Source organism: Gallus gallus, chromosome 5, assembly GCF_016699485.2.
Source record: "Gallus gallus isolate bGalGal1 chromosome 5, bGalGal1.mat.broiler.GRCg7b, whole genome shotgun sequence".
Classification (NCBI taxonomy): domain Eukaryota; kingdom Metazoa; phylum Chordata; class Aves; order Galliformes; family Phasianidae; genus Gallus; species Gallus gallus.
The window spans coordinates 24,299,005-24,318,950 of NC_052536.1; the positions used below are offsets into that span (position 1 = coordinate 24,299,005).

A 19,946-nucleotide genomic window follows, 5' to 3' on the forward strand; every position below is an offset into this window, starting at 1 on the left:
GAAGATTCCATCTTCTATAATTTCTCTTCAATACCGCCAGGAAAATATGGAAGTACTGCCACAACTCTCCTCTCAATAGCTGCCAAATTCCTTTCCAGAAGGAGAGATTCCAATTTTTTCATGCCAAAACTCAATTTTCATAGGCAGAAGTTGTGAAAAAGTAGAGTGCACAAGAGTACTGTTAGGAGATTAAATTATTTCTTGCCATAAATTGTCTGGTAAATAAAGTGGGATTTATGACTTCAGCCACCTAAACTTGGGTGTTGAAGAGAGAAAAGCATGACAGGAGGAGCCTAGTAGACAAGCTGCTCACCTACTAAATGATGCAAACTGGCCAAGAGGAATCCAATCACAAATGCCACTATTTGAATTGTTTTGTCACTAGCTAATTTCATACCTTGGAACACTTGCCAAAAAAACTCTGACACTGTAGTAATAGATGGCTGTGTGGATCAACATTTTTGGCTAAAGCAAGATGGAGAAAAAAGTAAGATTAAAACCTGAATCTTCTGGCAGTATCCCTTTCATTCTTCATGATCAGGAACCTGAACTAAATTCGACACTGTACTACCAACACACAGTGTGATACCTGGGCTTTATACTGCCAGTGCCCAAGCTGCCCTCTCTGAAGAGAGTGCAGAAGAACTTCTTACCCTGCGCTGGTAGCAACAACAAAGAGGAAATTAACAAATCTGGGAGAGCTCCCACTGAACTGAGTTGATCAATAGGTTAACTGCAGTGAAAAGTGTTTCTGGGTAATCTGCTTTGTCCCCTAATAACTGCTCACAACATTTCTGCTTACTGCATGAAGAAAAGGGGGTAGAAATGATGTCAAGAAAGAAACAAGCCAAAATCATGAAAACTGGTTATAATAATCAACTGAGAAGTAAAAACACAAGGGCTAACCACACAAGCATAAGCTAAAAATCAGGAGAATATAGATTCCTCAAATCAGATATCTATTGATGATTGAGTGCACACAGCAAGTTTACAGATGACGCCAAGATGTGTGATGTGGTTGACACGTCCAAGGGACAGAATGCCACCTAGAGAGACCAAGACAGGCTCTAGCAGTGGGTCCAGAAGAACCTCATGAGGTCCAACTAATCAAAGTGCACCTGGTTCAAGCCAACCCCCACTAACAATACAAGTTGAGAGATGAAAGAACAGAGCATTGTCCTGCCAAAAAGGACTTGGGGGTACTGTTGGAAGTTGAACATGAGCCTGCAATGTGCCCTTGCAGCCCAGAAAGTCAATCATATCCTGGGCTGCACCAAAATAAGGATAGTCATCAGGTCAAGGGAGATGATCCTGCCCCTCTACTCTGTTCTGATGAGACCTCACCTGGAGTAGTACATCCAGATATGGAGTCCTCAGCACAGGAGAGACATGGACCTGTTAGAGCATGTCCAGGGGAGGACTGCAAAAATGATCCAAGGGATGGAACACCTCATCCGTGAGGACAGGCTGAGAGAACTGGGGCTGCTCAGCCTAGAAAAGAGGTTTCAGGGAGACCTGAGAGCAGCCTTTCAGTATATAAAGGGTGGTTATAAGAAAGAAGTGGACAGCCTCTCCAGCAGGGCTGTGATGACAGGACATGGGGAAATGGTTTCAAACTAAAAGAGGGGAGATTTAGATTACATATAAGGAATAAGATTTTTACAGTAAGGGTAGTGAAGCAAAGGAACAGGTGGCCCAGAGAGGCAATGGATGCACCGCCTCCTGGAGACACTCAAGGACAGGCTGGTTGGGGCTCTGAACAACTTGATCTAGATGTACATGCCCCTGTTCATTGCAGGGGAGTTAGACTAGATAACCTTTAAAGGTCCCTTACAACTAAATGATTTTATGAGTCTGTAAGTTGACAAGAACTGTTAGAAAAAAAACTGAAATACTAAGTACTTTGAGAAGAAAATAAAAGAAGATTGGAGTAGTCATCAGGAAATCAAACCATGCAGTGTTAGGATGCTAACTCCAATCACAGCATCAATATAAACAGTCTTCTTAATAACAAGACAATAAGTACTGAACTCTAATGATAAGCTGAACAATAAAGAGTGATATTTTCATTGCTTACTACTTCAGATGATCATGAGAGCCAAGCACTTGGCAGGAGATAAATCCGGGCAGCCTCCTAAGATCTGCAGGTTCTCTTATGGAATGGATTAGGGCTATGTTTATTGACACTGTACTGAATATTTGCCACCTGCAAGATGACTCTCCAGTATGAATACTTTCACTTGCAGCCAGCACAGCCTAAGAGGTGCAAAGACTTTCTGCAAACTACAGTTGCGAGAAATGAAATTGGTGTAAGAGATTCTCAGTGGGTGGGAGAGCCCCGGTATTGAGTACTTCCTGAATGGACTAACTGTCAGGGATAAGTTAGGCATCCTTATGGCTATTTGGCAAATTGTTTCTTTCTTTTCAAATTCACTTCTGTCACTCGTGCCAACATTTGAACTTTACTTTTGAATCCAAAAAAATCATCTTTGGGTTGAAAAAACACAATACGGATTTTGCTCATGGCCTGGAATAGCATAAGCATGATTTATGAAAAGTACCAGTTCAGTTTTAGTAGGAAATAGACTTTGCAAACAGAAGACCAGTCACTTTACTTTTTTTTTTTTTTTTTCATCTGCTTCCCTCCCAGAAAGGAAATATAAAAGAAAGTGGGGATGATATTTGGATAATCCTATTGTTATCTGAAAACACAAGACAGAAGACAGTCAGTTATGTTGTAATTAATGTTCCTAATCTTGACTTTCTATTTTACAATTTTTTGGGGCCTTCCAAAGAGCAAGTGTAGTTTAGAGACAAGGTCCACATTTCCCTGCTGGAAAGAACATAAAAGGAAACATGCTTCTATGGGAAGTTCTTAAATATAACAATCCTTTTCTTTCCCTTAAAGGGTCACTTCAGGCTCAATGCCAAAATGGTAAGGATGACAACAGAATTTGTTTCCTACCAAGGAGGAGAGTCTCTCATTACTGTAATTGTGAGCTTCAAGGTTTAACAACTCTGAATAGCCAAAAAGCTGTTCTTTCAAAATACCCCTCAACTCTCATACCCAGAAACATTATGGATGGAAATAAGTAACATAAAACTTAAATATCTGATTGCTAGATTATATGAGCACTGATCTGATCATGGATAAATTGATTTAACATTAATGAACAAAATGGTGCCTGAAAGAAAATGACTGAGGACAGTTTCTCCCACCAGTTCTGAGCTACAGACAGTAGAGAAATACAACTGGATACCTCTGTTATCTGTGCACAAGAAAAAAGCACAAAACCACTGGACACACAAACACATGAATTGTCTGGACAACCCCACTCAAGCTCTTGAATTTGTTTCAAAAGAAAGCAAAAAAATGTGTTTTACTAGAGTTTCTGAAAAACAGTGGTTGCTGGAGTCCAGACCTGCTCCACCACCTAAGTGATCATGGTGATACCTTCTTAAGTACTACAGTCTTTTGGGATCATGAGAAGAGCACCTCCTTTCTGGAAGTGATTGGTGGGAAAATGGTGGCAGACCTGTCAACAATAACTCACTTCAACTAGGCTTTTATCAGACAGTTATCAGTGATGCTACATATGTCCCAGGAGTTTCTTCAATGGCAATGAAGAAAAAGACTAGTCTACACACAGGAGAAAAATGAGGTTTCTCCTCCTCAGCCCCAAATGAGCAAGCCACAATGAACAGCAGACAGAGCCCTAGCTCTTTGCTCCCAGGACAGCAGCCAGCACATATAAGCCAGCACAATGAGGAAAACAAACACCATGAAGTCAAGAGCTTGTGCCTTTTTCTTTTCTGTTGGCCCCCAGTAACTGCCTGAATCACAACAAGTCCTAAAGGAAGCCTGGCTCTGCCTGCAGTGCAGTATATCACTGTGGAGTCCCTTACATAAAGCACTCAAAGTGATTAAATACATAAAATTCTTCACAGTGGCACATAGCTTTCAATGGTTAATGTGTCTGAAAGTTTATCTGATTCTACATAATCCCTACACTTATAGCACGTACTCTTTCAAGATAGAAATGTATTACTAGGCCATACATTGGTTACTTGATTCATGATTCTCACCAAATATGGAACCACCTTCCATATGATGCAGAGCCCTGGTCTATGACTCTGAAGAAGGGCTGCAGTTACCATGCCAGTGAAGGTGGACAAACACCTACATCTACCAGCATCTCCCCAGCATGGTCCCATCAGCTCTAGGCAAGAGTCAAACACCTTTCAAACATCTTCCTCACAGCCTGAGCTAAAAATTGTTGTCAGCAACATCAACTTTGCCAGCAAGCATGTGGAGTCTGCCAGTGTCAGCTGAGCTTCCCATATAGGATTCCTCACAGCTGAGCCTCTCAACGCCAGCTGGACTCCAGGAGAAGAAAGTGGTCAAACAAGTGCATTGAGAAGGCTAAAAAGGTGCAATGTGACACCAAGCATAAATTTCAGTAGGATATTCAGTTTGGCAGTCAAGATTTCAAATGTCTTATTTGTATCATAGCTACCAATCTCAGCTGCTGTAGGCAATGCTCACCTCCAAAATTGCACTCACTGAGTAATGGCTGCTCTATTCTTTGCAAGCGCTTGTTCCCTCTTTTTCATGCATATGAAAATCTGTGCTTTGGATCTAAAGGCATAAAGACATCGTGCCACGTGTAAGAGAAGCAGAAAGACAAGAGCTATACACGTCCTAGAAGACTTCAAGATCACAGTGCATCCTTTCACTGACTTCAGCCTGCCAGGTGCCCCTGCTGCCTGTATGGAAGAGATACCAAGCCACAGGAGAAAGAGCAGTGTGCAGCAGTAGAGCCAACAATGTGCAGGGTGTTCATGGTAGGCAAAGGAGTGAGGAAGGTTCCAGGACTCACAAAAAACAAATTTAACTCAAAAGAACTGATGATCTTCAATACACAGATCTGTCAAAAAGATGAAGGAGATGGAGAAAAAGAACCTGATTACCATACTTCAGTTAGCATTCACAAAATGTTTGACTTTTTAACAGTACCAGCGTTCAGTTGTATCTAGAAACACAACAGGAACTATAGCTCTTCTCTCACCCTTCCCTAAGTGAAAATACATCGATACACTCCCAAATGAAAAAGTTGACACCATATCACAAATGACCAAGCTGTCATGCAGAATATCAATCACGTCGCCAGAGAAACAAGAGATTTCACATCTATTCATTAGTGCTGTGCCTTCTCAGGAGCAGATAAGGATACATTATAGAAAAGCAATAAAAATGTACACCTTTAAGGGGAAAGCTTTTATTTCCTCCACCAATATTGTCCAAAAGCTCTTATCAGTAACTAACATTCCATGTGAAAGAATGAATATGATGTTTTTTTCCAAAACAACACATTTAAATTTCCACCGAAGGTGAGTTATAGATTCTCCTTTGTTACACTTCATTAAAAAGGTCTAATAAATAAAAATAATTCTGTACACTTGAATGACTTTCAAGGAACTAGAACATACTGCTGTAAGTCTCATCACATCTGAATAAGGGAGATAAAACAGGCAAAGCAAGACAAGGATTAAGACACCAAGACTACGTCATCTTCCCTAGAACATACAGAAAGCTGCTGGCAGAACCAGAAATCAACCCTAGGAAAGCTGACTCCCGTGCCACCCCATGTAAAGACTTAAGATAACACAACCTCTCAGTCCGCTCAGCCTAACTTAAAGTCACATTAAAAAAAAAAAAAAAAAAAGGGTTTATTCTGTACGTTTGCTTTTAGTAGTACATTAGGACAATTGAAAGAATGTACAAATGTATCCAGTGCTCCAGTCTTATAATTCTGTTCTAAATTGAGTTCTTTACAGTGTTTTTCTTAAACATGTAGTTTCTGGAGCCATATAATGACATGAAAATTACAGCAACAAAAATTGCTTAATAGTTACCCAGGATAGGAAACACGAACTGGAAAGACTCAGAAACCAGATGGCTCATAAATATGTTTGTTTTAATTTGATGATTTTTAACCCTGTCTTGTGATGTGAGACATGAGTTTGTAGACTTTAGGTACCAGAAAACCTGCTCATGCTATACGTTTACCCTTTGCCAAACTCAAAAAGGCTAAAGGCAAAGCAGTTTCAGCTGTTGCTTTATCAGCTTTGTTCTTTGTTCCTTTGTGTGGACACACTTAAGAGCGTTCTTAACAAGCTTTTTTTTTTTTTTGTAAACTGAGGGGAGTATTTCTGTGCATACTAAAGCATATTAAACACATTGTGCATAAAACTTAAGCTGGGTCCCCAAACTATCTTGCTGCCTCCCTTTTAGATTACAAATGTAAATCCCAGGTCTACATTTCAGAGCAGGGTCAGCCTTATCCCCAGTCGTTTCAACGCACCTCTTCTGTCAATACTCTGTACATGGCTTTACTCAGAGTTTATTTCATTTGAAAGGCTAAGGGGTGACACGAACACCTCACAACAACATGACGCACCTCGCATTCCTCATCATTATTCCTGTAGCATTGGTGATGGGATCCAGACTACACAACTGAGTGGTGTGTCCCATAAAAATCAATAAAATTTTTGGTAACTGAAAAGTTAACAAGGTCCAAAAATAAGAATTTTTCATTAGCAGAACAAGAGAGTTGATAACAATGCTTTCATATTTAGTAAAACAAGATGGTATGTATTTTCACAGTGATAGAAATTCACAAAGGGGTTGTCACCTTACTGGCACATACTCAACAAGGCTGACGTCTAACTCTTGCTTCTTTGCAACAGAATGCAAAGCTGACGTCATTAAACTAAGTCAGTCTGTATTCGCATTGTCTAATTTCAGGTACCTAACCCTACTGGTTTCTTTTACAAGAAACTTACTAAAACGACTGGGGGGAGAAATTCTGGAGAGAAAACAAAACAAAACAAAAAACCAGCTTATGTTTTCCAAAACAATCTCCACCCATCCTTCTGCTCTAGCAAGGAAACTAACTCTCTTTGTGTCCTCAATCAGCAATCACCATCTCCTCAATTTTACTAAAACAGGCTGTACAGGGTCACATTTCTAACATGATTCAGAAAAAGAAAGTTAGCTTTTAAATTAGGTTGTTACAAAGCATCCCCACAGCCTGACCAATACAGACCAGATGAGACCAAGGAGTGCCTTAGAGGGTGTGGCAGGACAGTTCGGGGTGGGCAGGAATGATGGAGCAGAGCCAAACTTCACCTGGATGCTGAACTTACATTCACTCAGTCTTAAGAGCCCTAGGAAAGACAGCAGAAGTAAGTACTTCTACATTTAGAATTCCACATTCACTTGACCTGCAGCACCTTGCACTGCTCTCAGGGGGAGAATGTCAGTAGCTTCATTAAGTGGGCTGTTGCTTCTCACCAATCCCCTTCGTGCAGTCACAAAGGTGTTTCTATCAGCAATGAAATAACTTCTTTAGCTTATTCTGCATGACTTCAGTGAATGCCAATTCTACTGAAGCTTATTTTAAAAATAACCATTAGCTAATACTGCCATATCTGATAGCCTATGCATTCACAAGCCACATGTCTATGCAAAATGGCGAACTACATATCAAATATATATATATATTTAAAATATTATCACAGTCACAAGTAAGCCCTGAGTACTGTACAGTTTTGAATAACTCCGTCCACTGACAAAAATGTGGAAGAGACTGTTTATAGCAAAGCCTTTCTTTTTTCTTCATAGATTTTCAAGTCCTAAAATAAGTGAAAAAAAATTACTCTCCATCAGGAAGAAAATACTTTTTTCCCCCTTTCATTAATCTTCATGAGTACATGTAAGCAAGGCACAAAAGAGAGGAAAAAACGTTCAGAAATTACAAAGGTAGAGGGAGAAATAAAAAAGCTATGCCTTAGCAGAAACTTATCAGCATATCAAAAATGAAAATAGCTTTTAGAGGGGAAGCCAAATGCTTGTGTCTAATCAAAGCAAATAAATTATAGTTTCAGATGAGGTGAAAAGAGCCGGATTTGCAGAAGTCTCTTGCTTTTCTGTTCTGAATAGCCAGAATCCAAGCTCTTTTGAAGCAAGAAAATAAAAGCCAACTTCGTTTATTCACCACCCTTTGCTTATCATTAATTCACAAGGCTATTTTTGTAGATTTTACTGACTTTCAAATTTCTTCTCTGAGACCGCGACAGAGTGAAAAACACAATCTGTCAAACTCTGAAAAAGTTTAAACTCTGCTAATAGCTTGACAGATCTTGAAAGGGCAGAAGGCATGTGGGACATCAGGAAACAGGAAAAAAAAAAAAGGCAATAGTTGGTATTGTCTGATCAATATACTTAAAATCCATTATTAGAGCTTATAAGAATTAGAAAGTTTACTGTCTCATTAAAACCTCGGATGAACTGCAAGCCTGCACAGGGTTAAAGAAAGCTTCTTTCAGAGATTTTAAATGCTATTCAGGCTCCTGCAGTGACTGTAAACACAGAAAATGCTCCTGTTGTGAATTACAGGCTTTAAAAGTGTTGCTAATGTAAAGAAATCTGGATTCCAGAATATATCCAGTACACACCAAAAGTCAGAGAGCAAACTCCAAAAAGATGTTAAGGGCCAAGGAAATTTCACATTAGTCTACCCTTAGCTGAAGTGAAATTGGTAAATACGTATTAATGACTTAGAGCCCAGTAGGAAAAAAAATAATACAAACAGCAGATACTCAGAAAATGAAAGTCGTAGTTAAATGTAACAACGAGAACAGAAAATTCCAAAGGATCATGACATGTAAGGTATTAGAAGTGCATAAGAATAATCATTTAGGCTCTTTACATTACCTAAAACATTAGTCAAGGGCACCAGGTTCTGCAAGGTCATCAAATCAACTATACAATGAGGCAAATCATTTTTTAGTTCGGTTCCACTTTGAATTCAGATTTGCTTGAGATTGCTTAGTTCAGGCTGACAGCTGCTAACCAATTGGTTTTGATAATGCCGGACCACACCAGCTAGGCTCACCGTCTCCTACAGAACAGAGCTCTTACCTCCTGCTCCCTGCCCACCCTGGACATTTCCTGTCCTCTCCAGGTACCCACAGCTTCCTCCTGCCTCCCCAGTGCCAGCAGCTACAAGGGGAACAAGGAATCACTGCACTGCAGTAGAGGAGCAGGAGTTAAGCTCCTCAAGTCTTCCCTTTCCTGCACACATAACAGTACAGAAATACACACGCACATCTACATGAGCAGAGGTAATGGCGTAACTGCCAAAAGCCAGCTGAGGGATCCAGCAGATATTTACAGTGCACTCTTGGGACAGCTTAAATCCAAAATATTGCCCACTGTCTCCCAGCAGAGCACTCAGAGTTCACCCTCAGTACACAGGGAAAGGTCTGGGTCACACCTGGTTCAGTGTTCAGTGGTTCGAACCAACTCTGCGTTGCCATGTGGATATAGGAGATTGTGAGGGTCCTGTGGCAAGGCAGAGAGGAAGAAGCTGGATGTAGAATGGCCCAGAGCCTCACTGAGTTTGAGGTTGCTCCTGTGCTGACAGCATCTCTGCTGTAGGAAGTAAGGTTTCAGTGAATTGTGAATCTGAACCAGGAACCTGTTAGATTCATTTCATATTTAGGTTCTAATAAGAATTCAGTTATTGAGTTGGCTCTGATTCAAGGGGGAAAAGTTCCAGTTTAGGTTTCATTTGGTTCCTGGATAGTACAAAAACTCTTTATGACAATGCAGGAACAGAAGCTTCTTGCCCCTGTACTTTCTTCTGTGCTCCAAATCACTATCACATCCCTCCATTTCACTGCCTAGGATGGCTGTCACTCAATTGCTTTATCATTCCTATATTTTGAATATATAAATGTATATCCCTATAAACACAGACACAGTGGAGAGGTGTAGATGCTTTAATGCAAGCAAATTTGGCTGTCTATATACCCAAGCACATGCTGTAATACACACTGAATAAGAAAAGCCCTAAGTGAGCAACTGAAATGTACGAATAAATACATAATTCTTGGCTAATGTGCCAAAGCTTATGGGATTTCAGAAACCAATTAGCTGAAAATCTGTGATGTCTTATTAACAGACATGGCTCTCCTATCAGAAAGGGCAAAGTTAAAATGAGTTGCAAGGATACATCTGTGCTTTCTGGAAAGACTTCATCTTTTTATTCTATACTTCACTCTCTTTCTCAACTACCTTCATCTTTGATAAGCCGCTACGTCAATAGGTGTCTCTTTCTTCTTTTTTCTAAACTCAGACAATGCTATTTTCACAGAATTTCTTGTAAAGCCAGTTAGAAACTTTAACAAGTTTTGCATTGACAAGTGGAAGGAAATACTGTACATATGTATGCACAGAATACGTACAGTCATGCAAAATTTTACATTTTCCCAGCCAGCTTTATCTTAAGGAGCACACAGTGAAAAACAAACTGAAGTCCTAAAGAAATAAAACCTAGACTGTGGGTGAGCGCCTTACTAAAATTCTGAGTTCTTCATTTCCTCAGTATATATTGGCAGAGCTTTTCTAGTTGACTGAATGGTTTCCTTTTGTGCCTCTTTGTTTTCATTATTCCTCAAAAGCCCATCAATTGTGCTGATATCATACACTAGAAGGAGCAGCACTGTGGAGGTACAGCACCTCAAGGAAAGCACTTAGGTATGGCATATCTCAGGGATGCAAAATGCTTCAGGGAGATGCTGCCACTGGCTTGGGAGCTGCAGTCTCTTAGGCCATTGAAAACATGGGCAGGTCCTGATGCTATTTCCATTTGCTCCACTGCAAAGGTCCTACAGGTTGATCTCCTCTTCTGCACTTCAGTCCTAAAAAGGAAGGAACCTGGCACCCTCCAGACACAGCCACTCTGACCTCTAAAGCTGCTGAACAAGGCACAATTTGAACCACATAAGAGGCAAATAAGAGGTGCTGCTGCACACATGACACACTGGCATGAGCTGTCACCTGTTACACAAGATCTCACTTCTTCCTGTTCACTCAGCCCTTTTGTCAGACCAGCTATAACTCATCTCTCATCAAACACCTCCACTCACCACTTCTCTGAGGTAGCTTGCTCTCATAACTGCCATGGGTGTCGTCTTTGTGTGCACAGATACAGGGGCCCTGCTGATGGCAAGCGACTTCAAAGCACTGGGTTTATTATACTCCAGGAGAGGAGCAAAGCAGTAGAGCAATTACATTGGAATGAGAGGAAGAGGAATTGTGAGAGGAAGAACTGATGCTGAGAGACAGGAAAAGACTATAAGCTTGATCCAATTAATTAACATAATTAATGTCATTATTTTCCTCCTCTGATTTAAGCATTCAGTACAGAAATCATGCTTACTTGTAAGAGTCTCAGATAAAAGTCTCCAGACACAGAAGGCAAGATGTTCTACTGCTGCAACTGTGCTCACATAGAGATCTATCAATTTGCATTAACTAAGAACCCCATGAATTCCTTCCTCTCTATTTACTTCTGGAAAGATCTCACCTGCCTCTCCTCTCAGCAGCTGCTTTGTGCTTCTGCTTTCACTAACGGTTTGCAAAAAAATCACGTTATCTTTGTTCCTTCATATTTCTGAGGAATTTGATTCAATAACAAGCTACTAACACCATCACTAGTCCCTGTGTGTATACGCAGCAATGAGCACCAGCCTGAGGACAACAACCTGCACGTACAAATCCAGGTAAAAATCACTATGTGGTATTCCAAGGTAACTGAGCAGCTTTAATACTGGATGTTCCAAGTTACTGGCAAACCCAATGAATTAAAAGAGAAATCAAAACCTTCACAGGTTAATCTGAAACATTTTCAAGCGCTTTATCAATCTACTAATCTGCCCGTTTCAGGAAGTGCTGAACTACAGTATTTCAAGTAAAAACTAAACATGTAATATTAAATGGTGTGTTATTTTTTTTTTTAATAAAGGTCCTGGATTTTTAAATAAAAGGCTTATTTAAATAAAAATTTAAATTAAAAATCCATGAAAACGGCTTGACTCACTTGAACTTCCTCAACATGCACTAACTTGTGCACACACAAAACATCTATATATAACAGCTCAAAACACAGACCATTCTGTAAGGCATTTTAGTCTTACCACGTCAGCATTTTTCACTGAAATTAATTCAAGAATAAAAATAGTCTCCACTCCAGTCACATGTACACCATAAATGCACTTTTACACACTAGCACCACCAGTGCACCCAACCATACAAACAGGCTGAAGACACGAGCCCTCTGTATCTTCTATACAAGCTCTGCGGGTCACAGAGGAATGTTTTTGAAATATCACTGACATGAGGCTTCCTTTTCTCTAACTTTGATCTTATGGACCAATTAGGAACTGTGAAGTTATGGTAATTCTGACAGAAAGATGGACTTCTATTGCCAATCACAAGACACTGTCTACATCTTTAAAGTAACAGTACACATATCTCACTACAAGATTTCTTCCTCTTTCACTTCAGTCCTTTCTCTTGACACAGCTTACAAATCTCCAGGGCTTGTCTTCATGTGCTCCCTTACTACTGGACTCTCATCTATATCCTATCATTTTTCACATTCTATTTGTATTTCAGAGAGTCCTTAACATTGCAATGTTTGTGACTTCAAAATAATTGTCTTTTTTATTTCAGTGCTTGAATTTCAGTGACAGAGTTCCTGAAATTGCATATCCAGGCTGGGAAAGTGTATCTGTAGATACACTTTCATTTGCATAATTAAGAACCATGAAGTTATCTCCCAAGTTAAATTTATCATTTGATGCTATTCTGGTTGGACCTATCTTAGTGAAAATACTGAAAGTACGACTGTAATTGTATGCTACTTTAACGTAGCACAGTTAGGCACAAGAAGAGAAAAAAGAGCTCTTCCACAGAGAAGCAGAAAAGAATGCAGCCCCCTTCCACTCTTGTCATGATCTTCTCTACTGAAAGGGATGCTCAAATCAGTAAAGGTTTACTGTAATGCCCATAAATCTCTTCTCAGCTGGTTTATGATAAAATGAAGTATTCCTGTATAGTGCCTTCATTCATGTGTGGATTTACTAAACTTAAACCAGCTTGTACACACTATATAAAACAGGCCAGCTCAGTTTTAAGAGGTAGAGAGACCCATGGGGAGGAGGGAGAGAACTTTCTGGACTTCTGAAAAGAATTTGGGGGACAAATGCAAGGGACAAGTAGGAGCCGGGAATGGAGCATTCACCACTGCCATGATGATACATGATTACACATACTCACACCCCTTAACTGTGCTGGCCACCTTACTCCTCCACCTGCCTGTCAGCCTCCCCATAACAACACCTACCTTCCAGGCTGAAACTAAACATAAAATATCCTATCCTCTGACAGCTCTAATACAACCGTTAGAAAGGGCTATACAAAGAGAAACTGGACAAAATGCCTCTACTAATACTATCTCAGGAAATGTGGTTATGATCCAATAGCTAAAGTTCTGAGTCAATGACATAACCTGAGTACGCTTCAGTAAGGAGTTTGAGATTTGCCAGAAGTGTATGTCATGCTGTAATTTTGCAAATAGCTTGCAATCCACACCCAGAGGCAAGAGCACAATATCTGGCCAAGCACAACCCTCTTTTTTGTTGTTGTTGTTTGTTTGTTTTACAGAGATGAGGACTAACCTTCCCCTTCCATCAAACTCAGGTAATCAAAGGATAATTAGTCTATAGGAAGACAACGCAATTCACGTGGTGACTTCATTTACTTACTTCCATGCTACCTTCCAATACTTGAGGTTAGAGTCCTATCTCAGCCTCAGAATGACTGTGAAGTTGCCCTGACGTTGAACAACGCATGTTGGTACACTGAATCCTTTTCTGCTCGTTGTGTTGTTGGTTGGCTGAGGTGTCTGGTTTTGTTTCTGTTTTTCCTGTTTTCTCTAACTTTCCGCATGTTCTTGCAGAGTCTTGATTTTTACTCATCAAAATGAGTTCTGACCTCCTCCTGTGTTATGGCATGCCTAAAACTTTCAGTGGATTTGAATTCTTAAGTTACCCTAAAAGCTCATCAGAAAGACATGCCAGCCAGTAAAACAAAACAGAGAAAAGTGGACCTGTAAATTCCCTCATTACCAGGGCTGCAGGCTTTTCGAAGAAAGAAGGAAATATAAAGCCACTCTACAAATCTGTTCTGGGAAAACTTCCTCAGTGGAAACACGAGTGGTTTTTAAAATCATTAACTGCAGAGCCTTAGAACTGACCATAATATCCCACTGAGATGAGCCACCCTCACGTGAAGATCAGGATAGCAGCTACATAGTTAAATACTCATGCATTCAAGCCTCTCCTCCAGTGATTGAGATCTTTTTGGCAGAAGACTGGACAGAGATTGCAAAATGTACATTCGTTTTTATCTAGCTCTCTACTTGCACTTCTTGAAATGCACCTTTTCTCTATTTTTTTCTTAAAAATTAATCTCTATTCTAATACAATCATGCTTCAAATTACTGACTTGGAGATAAAGCAAGTATAATGACTACTCCTTATGCTAACCTTATTCACATGTTGAAAGTCACTACACTAAAACCATGTGGATGACACTTAGCAGCTCTTGATGAAATAGCACAGTATATGAGCAGAGGTTGTGGGGGGAGACAGCTCTGCTTGCACGGAGTGTACTTACCCTGGGCCCTTTTGATGGTAAAGCTCCATCCTCCCCATGGGAGTAACAGGACAGAAAAAGCCTGAAATCAAAGGCTCTAAGCTATGTCTTGGCACCCAGTTGTAACTAGAACTAAATGGTGAAACCTGCTTAAAAACTGATGTCCTAGCATATCTTCATGTAAAATAATAATAAAATAAAATTACATGCTCAGCATTTAGCATGAAATAGAGAAATCCTTACTGCACTAGCAAGAGCAAGCTGTAGCTCCGAACAACCTGTTTGTCTCATCTTCTCCACTGCCTGGAAGTAATATGATTTGTTGCACTGAAAAACACAGAAGTATCCCCTGATCCTCATCCAGGGATCAAGATGATGCTCCTCTCTCTGCACTGGGCTTACTACAGTAACCTCAGTTCTCTGGGAAGTTCAGTATGTCCTGGTACGGATTAGCAGATTTTTCTCTCCTAGTTTTCATAATACAATTTTTTACCACAGTGTACATATAATAAACAAGTCCCACTCCTGCCTTCTTTCTTCCATTGTCATTTATATGCATTCTACCACTTTCCAACTTCCCTCCTACTATCTCTCTCCTCTTCTCCTGCAGTGATTTCACTCCTCTTGCTGTTTCAGAACCAAAGCTGACCGACAAACAGAGCAACACAAAGATTCCTTTCAAAACTCAGCCTGAGCGCCACTGTCTAGGTAGGAGCTCATAACTCTGTCTTTTATAGTCTGGATAGCCTCTTTCCCTTTATCCATCCTCACCTCTTTTCCTTGCACAAAACATCTTTTCCAAATATACCTTTTCCCTTAAGCAACCTTTACTATTCCAGGAGCATTACTTCCCCCCATCTTTAAAGCACAGTCCCAAAGAAAGCAATCCTGTAGTCACAGAACCAAAATGGTACTGGGGGATAGCTGTTAATGTTATGCCGAACCTTTGTACAATGACGGAACCTATCTCCAGTGTAACAGCCTCAGGCAGCTCAAGCCCTTATTAAACTACAGATCACCTATTCATTTCAGTGAACAAAATTTACTTAGAATCAGTAACCACCAAGACTTATCTTCCCACATCACACACTTCATATATGTTTGACACCATTATTTTCCTCCCCACCTTTTACTTCCACAGTGTTCTGAAAATAATGCTTTATTGTTTTTCAAGGTAGAAGAGAATGGGCAAAGAAATAAGTCAGAGTTCCCTGTGGGGAGAAGAGGGAGCTGGTACCACAGGTCGGGGGGGTAAAAAGAGCAAGTTACTCACCCACGGCGGTAACCCAGACTCGCAACGGTGCCGGGGCAGCGGGGCTCATGGCTGAGCGGGGCCGGTCGCTCGGGGCTGGGGCGGGCAGGGGCCGTGCCCGGCTTGCTGCGGGCTCCGCGGGAGCTCTGAGGTTGGGCTCGGGCTGCCTCGGAGGAGAATTCCCACCTCCTGCTCATGAAGGCTCGCATGGGTCCTAGAGCCCTCGCTTTCTTCCACCCTCCCTTTCACTCCTCCTCCCTTCTTTGCATGCCGCTCCTGCACGATCAGCAAATCCATAAGAAGGTTGCTTTAGACAGGCAGTAGCATTCACTAGGAAAAGCCGAATTCAGCATCTCACTGGGCTGTTACTCTGTCTTAGTCTTCTCATGAAGCTGCCTCGATGACATGCAAAGGCCCACATCAGGACCGAACTCAGTCATACTTAAGATCACAGAAAGACATAAAATCACAGAAAGATCATAAAAATACTTCTTAGGCCAGAAAGCCCTGTCACTGACTGCTGTGAAAATGAAATGGGACTTCACTGTCCAGAGCTGATATATCTACCTTTCTTTCCTTAGAGCCACTCATTCCTGAGCAAGGTAGCCTCATCTGGTGAGAAAAGTCACAGGGACCTGTGCCACAGGAAGGTGCCAGTGCCCTGCCTTCAAGCTTTCTGCATTCACCCTATAATCACTTCACATGTTAAACTCCTTTTTCCTCTGGCCCATTAGCATCCCAGTTACATTATTTTACCTTCAGTGTCTCCATCTGCTGTTTTGTTTGTTTGTTTGTTTCCCCTTCCCAGTGTAGTTTACTTTGAAATAGCAATTCTTTTTATTATCAGAATACATTGTTTCTGACTTAATTCTCCATATATGTACCCTACCTCTGGGTGAGGAGTGCCGTAATTAGCAAATTACATAATTAGCAATCCAAATTAGCACGACTTAACGTGCATGTAGGCTAAAATAATTCAGACTGGAAACTTGCAAATTTAACAGAGAGTACCTGAGACTCAATAAAATATCATCTCACTTATGTGATGGAGAAACGTGGAGCTTACAAGCATTTAATCCCTGATAGGATAGGCATGTCTGGCACTTCCAAAGACCTGCTTTCCATTTTTAGTTATGGTTTTTTGGAATAACATACAAATTTAGTGGATTTACTTAATCTGTGAATCTTCCAGTGACCAATAAGAAGCATGCACCATTCAAGGGTAGAATTTGTACTTTCGTGCCACAATCTTTTACTTGGATCTTTGTATTTGCTCCTTGTTCAGCAGTGTATTATTTCAACAGATTTAAGGAGACGTCGTTTTGAATATGACTTGGATTTGGAAGAAATAGTCATTCTGAGGCGCTCCCCTACTGCTACATTAATTATAAAGGTGTAGTAACAAGACAGACATTAATGGCTGCTTATAAACCGAGTTGACATAAACTGCCCCTCAAGCAAAGTAATAGAGTAAGAACAGTGTATGTTCCTACCTCAGAAAAAAAGGAATTAAAAAAAAAAATACAGCTAACTCTGCCAGCTTTCCATCTCTTCATAAATAACTTCCTTGGCTGAGGCTCTGGGACTGCAAAGCAGATAATTTTTTACTCCAGTTGTTACACGAGTAGAGGTAACTCAGGAATTCCTATGCTTGCCTAAACCCTTCTATAAACAGAAAGGTAAAATATGCGTGTCTGCGAGGAACTGGTAGCAGCAGCAGATACAGACAAATAGCACTGTTTCTGACAACACTCATTTTTAAAGCAGTTCATATCTTCCATGGTTTTCAGTTAGTTTGGCCAAGACAGATGAACTCCGAGTTTCATTACACAAATGTGAGGCATTCTATAAAAATGAAATAGATGCATGTGATGCTTTTAAGCAGGAAGTAAAATCAGAGGAGAGGGAAACTAATCTAAGACCTACTGTCTCATTAGCCATTTCGGAGGGTTTGAGTCCTCCCTCAGGAAAGTAAACCTTGGTCTATTGGAAGGTCTGAAGATCCTTAGCAAGGTAATCCACATCTGCCAAGCAAAGGAAGTCACTCAAAGAAAAGTTGGTATTATAGGGAATAAAAAATGTTAAAGATAAAGGATGGGGCATGGAAAAACAACACAAGAAGCTATTCAGAGTGTGAGAACAATAGAAGGCAGAAAAATGGCCAACATTTGGAAGAAGGGACATGAACTACAAGCAAATGGCACTTGCCAACAGCTTGGAAGTAGTCAAAAGCATGTACAGCAAGATGCAAAGGCTGTCACCAAAAAGAGAATAACAGTAACATCACTAATTCAAATGAAATCTCTGTAGAAGTAATTAGAAGCAATGAACAATGCTGTATCAGCAGAGAACTGAACTATCAGCCTAAAAGCAAATGTGACAATAGCATGCTTTTAAATTGGGCACTGGTGCACAAGCTAGAACACTGCCAGTATCTGGATACCAGCAACTGAAAATATGCAGAAGTCTTAAATAATGATACCATTTCTGGCTCGGCAACTCAGAAACAACAAGGCCAGGAGAAGGAATCAGATACGCTTATCCTATTCTTAGATCCTGCAAACACAGTACAGAGGGCAGCTCATAACTTTTGTCTAACCCATAAAGGGCAGTATTGTGTTTTTAAGTTTTGCTGTAACAGAGTTATCTTCACTAACAATGGACGTAAGCTAAATTCATCAATATTGGAGAAGATATTTTTGCATAAAATCCAAGCAATCAATCTGTTTGTCCACACAGAATTATACTAGGTCTTAAGAGACTTTAAAGTACTCTTTTTCTTGCCAGTCAAGGGTTCAAAGCAACTAAAAACTACTGAAAACTTCTCAAAAACATACAGAACGGGGTTGCAAGTTCCCCATAGTAGGAACAAGACAAGTTCCTGCCACATTATCAAGAAAATTCCATAGAGCTGAACAGAGAAGTGGAAGCACTTACCTGGAGAGCAAGCCAGGCTCCAGCATTGGCATCAGTCACTACCAGAAGAGAAGACTGAGTTTTCACATTTATATACACACAGAGGACAAGTTTTAAAGAGTGAAAAGTACTCCCCTTTATACAAGAAGAAAGCACTAGAGAGGTGATCAATACCAAGTGAATTTCTGCATAGGATGCAAAACAGAACAGATGATCCTGTAATTTTCAACTATTTCTTTGGAAGATACTGTTCCCATTTGGGTGATTTGATGCCAGAGGCACTTTGTAGGAAGATATAGCACATTTTTGATAGCATATAGAGTACAAAAGTCCATTTCATGACATTCTGGTCAAGGATATGAGAAAATATGAGAGAAATGTGGAGACTTCATAAACCTTGTATGGAAAGCAAGCTGTAGGGCAAAAACTAAACAAATACTATGTAAATGCCTTATGATGGAAATAATATCCAGCAGAACAAAGCTAACGTGGCAACATGATATAAACTGGCCACACTAAGATGAAGGAGTACAGACTCACATGAATGATGAAGTATGCAAAGAGATGCATGCTTGGCCATCTTGCCTCAGCATCTTGAATGCTATTCTACAAAACTGTCTAACAGACTTATGTTTCAGCTGTTACAAAAACATCTGGAAAACTTAAGGCATTAATCAAAGATAGTCCAATCTACAGATACAATATCTGTGTGCAAAATAAAATTGTCCTCGAGTGATTCTGCTGAGAATATTGGTAATTTTTCAAAATTGCATAGTCAGACTTGGAGAGCAGACGTGTAAAAAAAATTGGGTGTTAGTGTACATAAATAAAGAAAGAAGCTTGGCTTTTCTCCACATACATTAAAGCTTCACGTCTTCATGCATGGAAGAACTGTGTGAGCTGAAAATGATCATAAAACACTTTACAGCCTAAGGGACCTGGAAATGCTCACCCTAACCTTTCCCACAAACAAAAGGACTACAGAAATATTTTTATTTCAGATATACGATTGCAATGTTGCATAAAAACTAAGTGAGATTTGATGATGGTTAGACTCTCTGGAATACTTGAGAAAAGAACAATGAAATAAAAATATCCAGAACTACGTTTTATATGTTACAGAAACAAGCTCTTCAAAAAATATATTATTCGGTGTCAGACAGAAAGTGGACTTAGATTTCTGGATATATCACTGAGGGTAAAAAC

At 40.2% G+C, this 19,946-nt stretch overlaps 1 protein-coding gene across 4 annotated transcripts in view; it reads right to left on the reverse strand.

Moving 5' to 3' along the window:
* Positions 1-19,946, reverse strand: part of LTK (leukocyte receptor tyrosine kinase) — a 138,098-nt gene that overhangs the window by 66,535 nt on the left and 51,617 nt on the right. The window contains exon 1 of one of the 4 annotated variants that reach the window (XM_004941624.5): positions 15,846-15,994. The exons of the other annotated variants lie outside the window; for them this stretch is intronic. Coding sequence (XP_004941681.2) covers positions 15,846-15,894 — 49 coding nt within the window. The 5' untranslated portion in view covers positions 15,895-15,994. Of the gene's footprint in view, positions 1-15,845; positions 15,995-19,946 lie in introns of those variants that run through there. 4 annotated transcript variants of the gene reach the window in all.